This window comes from Lipotes vexillifer, unplaced genomic scaffold (genome assembly GCF_000442215.2).
Source record: "Lipotes vexillifer unplaced genomic scaffold, Lipotes_vexillifer_v1.1 scaffold1011, whole genome shotgun sequence".
Taxonomy (NCBI): Eukaryota; Metazoa; Chordata; class Mammalia; order Artiodactyla; family Lipotidae; genus Lipotes; species Lipotes vexillifer.
Genome location: NW_006787698.1, coordinates 3,456,161 through 3,460,218, shown reverse-complemented (window position 1 = coordinate 3,460,218; position 4,058 = coordinate 3,456,161). Strand labels below are relative to the sequence as shown.

General features: G+C 56.9%; 1 protein-coding gene across 1 annotated transcript in view; it reads right to left on the bottom strand.

Annotated features, from left to right (window-relative positions):
* Positions 1-1,482, bottom strand: part of CCL25 (C-C motif chemokine ligand 25) — a 3,072-nt gene extending 1,590 nt beyond the window's left edge. Inside the window, exon 1 of the mRNA XM_007460749.1 lies at positions 1,380-1,482. Within this exon, the coding sequence (XP_007460811.1) occupies positions 1,380-1,452 (73 nt within the window). The 5' untranslated portion in view covers positions 1,453-1,482. The remainder of the gene's footprint in view (positions 1-1,379) is intronic.
* Positions 1,483-4,058: the final 2,576 nt, after the last annotated feature.

The window sequence follows — 4,058 nt, the reverse complement described above, 5'->3', positions numbered from 1 at the left end:
GGACCAAGTCCATTTCCATTCCTGCTCTGGGGCTGAGGGCAAGGAGGGGGTGCAGCGCCCTGAGAAGGGGAGGGGGCGTGGTTGGATGAGGAGGAGGTGGTGGTGCCAGAAGGTTCTGGAAGAATGAGCAGGTGGAATGAGCAGAGGATGAATTAATGTGGAGACGGTGCTGGGCCTTCAGGGTCCTCTGGGATCCATCCCTCTGCCCACCCGTGCCTCCAGGGGCCACATCTCAGTTCTGGGAGGACCGTGGGGAGGGCTTGGAGGCTCCCTCCATCCCCCACCTTGACCCTGAGAGCAAGGGGCAGTGGAGTCAGATGGACCCTGTGTCGCAGTGCCAGGCAGGCAGTTCCCCGGGGCTGAGGGCCCCGCTGGCCCCAGGATCAATAGGCCCAGGCTGGGCCTGGCGCCTGAAATGGGCCTCTAATAGCAGGACAATGGGAACGAAGCCCAGTCCCCTCCTGGGCAAAGGGTAAGGTCTGCTGAGGGCAGGGCTAGGGCCTCTCAGAGCTAATGAGGGGCAGGTGGGTGGGGCCATGGGGCTTCCACCTGGCCAGGGGCTTGGGGCTGAGGGCAAGGAGGGGGTGCAGCGCCCTGAGAAGGGGAGGGGGCGTGGTTGGCTAGCTGCTGGGGCTCAGCTGCCTCCTCCGGCCCAGCGGGATGCAGAACACAGCGGCAAAGCTGGGGGACATTGGGGGCGTCCAGAATAACCTTTGGTCACCAATATCATCAGATGCCTAAGCTAGGGAGAGGAGGAAAGGAATTCCCCACTGGTAACAGTAATGGTTATCAGTATTGCTGCCAGGCACTGGGCCAAGAATTTTGCAGGAATCAGCCCATCGGATCCTCATGTCCCATCTGTGCAACAGGAAGTTGGAGCCCCACTTTGCAGATGAGGAAACTGGGGCTCATAAACGCTGAGTAGCAACTCTCAGCCGGACCGCACAGGTAGCCGGAGTAGGGGAAGCTGAGATGGAGACCCAGGTTTGTTGGTCTCCCAGGTTCCGATCTCAGCCCCTACCCCTGGCTCTGCAGGTTCAGGTCACTGCAGTGTGTCCCTGGGGGTAAGCGGCCCCGCTGCCCGCAGTCCCCGGGCTGGCTGGAGTCCAGAGGGAGGCCTTGGGTCATGGACTGTGGAGGAGGCACCCAGGGGCTCTGAAAGGAGGGGCTGAGGAACATGCACCCCCAAGGAGCTGCACAAATTCTGGGAGTTTTTGCATGCCAGCTGGGGGGAGCTGTCCACCCGAGAATGAATTCAGTGGTGATGGGATGGGGGAGGCTTCTGGAGGAGGAGACAGGCACATGGCAGGGGAGGCACAAGAAGGATGGGGAGAAGGGGGGCTCCAGGGGGAGAGGGTAGGTATGGTCTGAGATAGTACCTTGAGCGTGGACAGTGGGAGCCCAGGCACGCACGAAGCAGGCCACCAGGCAGACCAGGAGCCACGGATTCATAGTGCAGGCTGGTCTTCCTCCTCCGGCGCCTTGAGGGTTAACTAGGAAGCGGGGGGCGGGGGGGGGGGGGCGGGTGGACCCCAGCCGCCCAGGGGTTTCAGGCCGTAAACGCTGAGGATTTGCACTCGTGGGGAGCACAGTCCGTCCCGTGGGTCCCCGGACGCTCGCTTTGCTGAGGCCCGGCCCCCGGGGCGGGCCCCAACATGGACAGTGGCCGGCACTAGGAGCACCCCCGTCTCAAGCCAGGGCCCTCTGCAAGGGAGGCAGGTGGCATAGGATGGGGACAAGTGTGCTGGAGGGACCTGCTGCTGGTCTCGGGGGGAGGACTCACCAAAGCCAGTGGGGTCCCTGGAGCCTGTACCTGCTGGAGTGGACCCAAGACCTCTTGCCTGCCAGGCCAGCAGGCTTCACCCTTTATAGATGGAGCCCCGCCCTGCCGCTCCCTTGCCACCTCCTCTCCCACTCCACCTCCCGGCTTCTCCCTCCCACCCTGCCCTCCTCTGTTCTCCCCACGTCTTTCTAGCTCCTCTCTCCAATGTCAGGATGCACCTGTTCGAAGTTGGGTGCGAGGGGCAAAAGCACCCAAATCAAAGAGCTGGGCAGAAAACAATGACACCTTCAACTAAGTACTCCGACGGGGTGGGGGACGGACAGGGATTTGGCTCCTTCAGTGATGAGAGGTGGACGGATGCAGGTGGACAGTCACAGCCTTGACCTCAACCAGCCCCCTTGAAGGCTCACATGCCCCCTATCCCAGGCCCCTCAGCCAGCACCCCGGCTTTCTCCCTGGAGGGTCCTTTCTCCTCCTTGTCCCGGCCCCTCTCTTGCTGCACCTCTAGGTGGATACTGGCTTCCCAGGGGCAGGACCCAGGCAGCCTAGAGCAGGGGGAAAGCCTCCACCTCTGCTTCCCACTCCCAAGCTGCCTGTTCCCATGGGGCCCTGATTTCACCGCATTTTTCTCTCCTTCCACACAATGGGATGACTTATCGTGTCACAGAAAAGCCCTGTTTTTGAGAACAGGCAAACCCATAGAAATAGAAAGTAAAATCAGTTGTTGCCATGGGCTGGGAGGAGGGGAGAATGGGGGGGGGTGAGGGCGAAAGGGAAGGTATGGGTTTCTTTTTGCTCTGAAATTAGATGGTGGTGATGGTCAAGGGACTCCGTGAATATAGTAAACACCACGGAATGGTACACTTTCAATGGGTGATGTTGGCGAAGATATTCAATATTAAGATTAGAAAGGAGTTTGGGCACTTCCCTGGTGGCGCAGTGGTTAAGAGTCCACCTGCCAATGCAGGGGACATGGGTTCAATCCCACATGCCACATGCCACGGAGCAACTAAGCCCGTGCGCCACAACTACTGCTCTCTAGAGTCCGCGAGCCACAACTACTGAGGCCCGCGCGCCCTAGAGCCCGTGCTCCTTGGTGGCGCAGTGGTTAAGAGTCCACCTGCCAATGCAGGGGACATGGGTTCAATCCCACATGCCACATGCCACGGAGCAACTAAGCCCGTGCGCCACAACTACTGCTCTCTAGAGTCCGCGAGCCACAACTACTGAGGCCCGCGCGCCCTAGAGCCCGTGCTCCTCAACAAGAGAAGCCACCGCAATGAGAAGCCCGTGCACCACAATGAAGAGTAGCCCCCGCTCGCCACAAGTAGAGAAAGCCCGCGCGCAGCAACGAACACCCAACGCAGCCAAAAAAACCCCAAATTAATTAATTAATTTTTTAAAAAAGAAAAGAATAGAAAGGAGTTTCATTTGAGCCAAACTGGGGACTAGCCCAGAAGCCCACTTCCCAGATTACTCTGCGAAACTGCTCCGGAGAAGCAGGGTTTTCAGGGCAGTTTTGTATCTTCTCAGAACAAAGAATATTAAACAAGTCAGGGAGACATTTCTTCAAGGTTTCAGAAAAACAGACCAGCATGTACACAGCAAGTCAGTATGACCTTGGCACCTGGAAGGGAGTCTTATCATCAAAGGAGGACCAGCCCTGGCATCCCAGGAAGAGGGGTTTTAATCTTTATTTTTAACATGGACGTTCTTTACTTCTGGTCAATGTGCCCTTTTCTTTAATAATTAGACTGCAGTGCATGTTTGATAGGCCACAAACAGGCTATTTTAGTTAGCATCAAATTCAAGTTAACTCATGTATAAGCCAGAATGTCTTCCCTATATCTCAATATGTAAAAATTTCTTTTATCATGCAATGTATGGAACATGAATTTTCCCTAATATGACATTGAGAATAATCTCAATAGAACTGTTATTAACGACCACAACAATAAAGCAATGCTCTGGTTTTGGAAGAAAAGCGGGAGCCCCAGGTAACCACGCAGGCAGGAAGCAAAGCAAAACCCAACTAGCAGCAGTTTCTTTTTCTCCTGGGTTAGCGCGGCCCACCCGGAACAGGGGTGTGGGGATCGGGGTGGTGGGGTGGGGAGCGTCGGGGAAGGGGAAGGGGGTGCTGCAGAGAGCTCGCAGCTGATTGCTTTTAACTTTTTTATTGTCCGCATCCTTAGCTATGGACCACCCTGAGTATTTATGACGCTCTGTACCGCTTTCTCATCTCTCGCGCTCCACCAGGAGGCCCTGGCATGGGGTG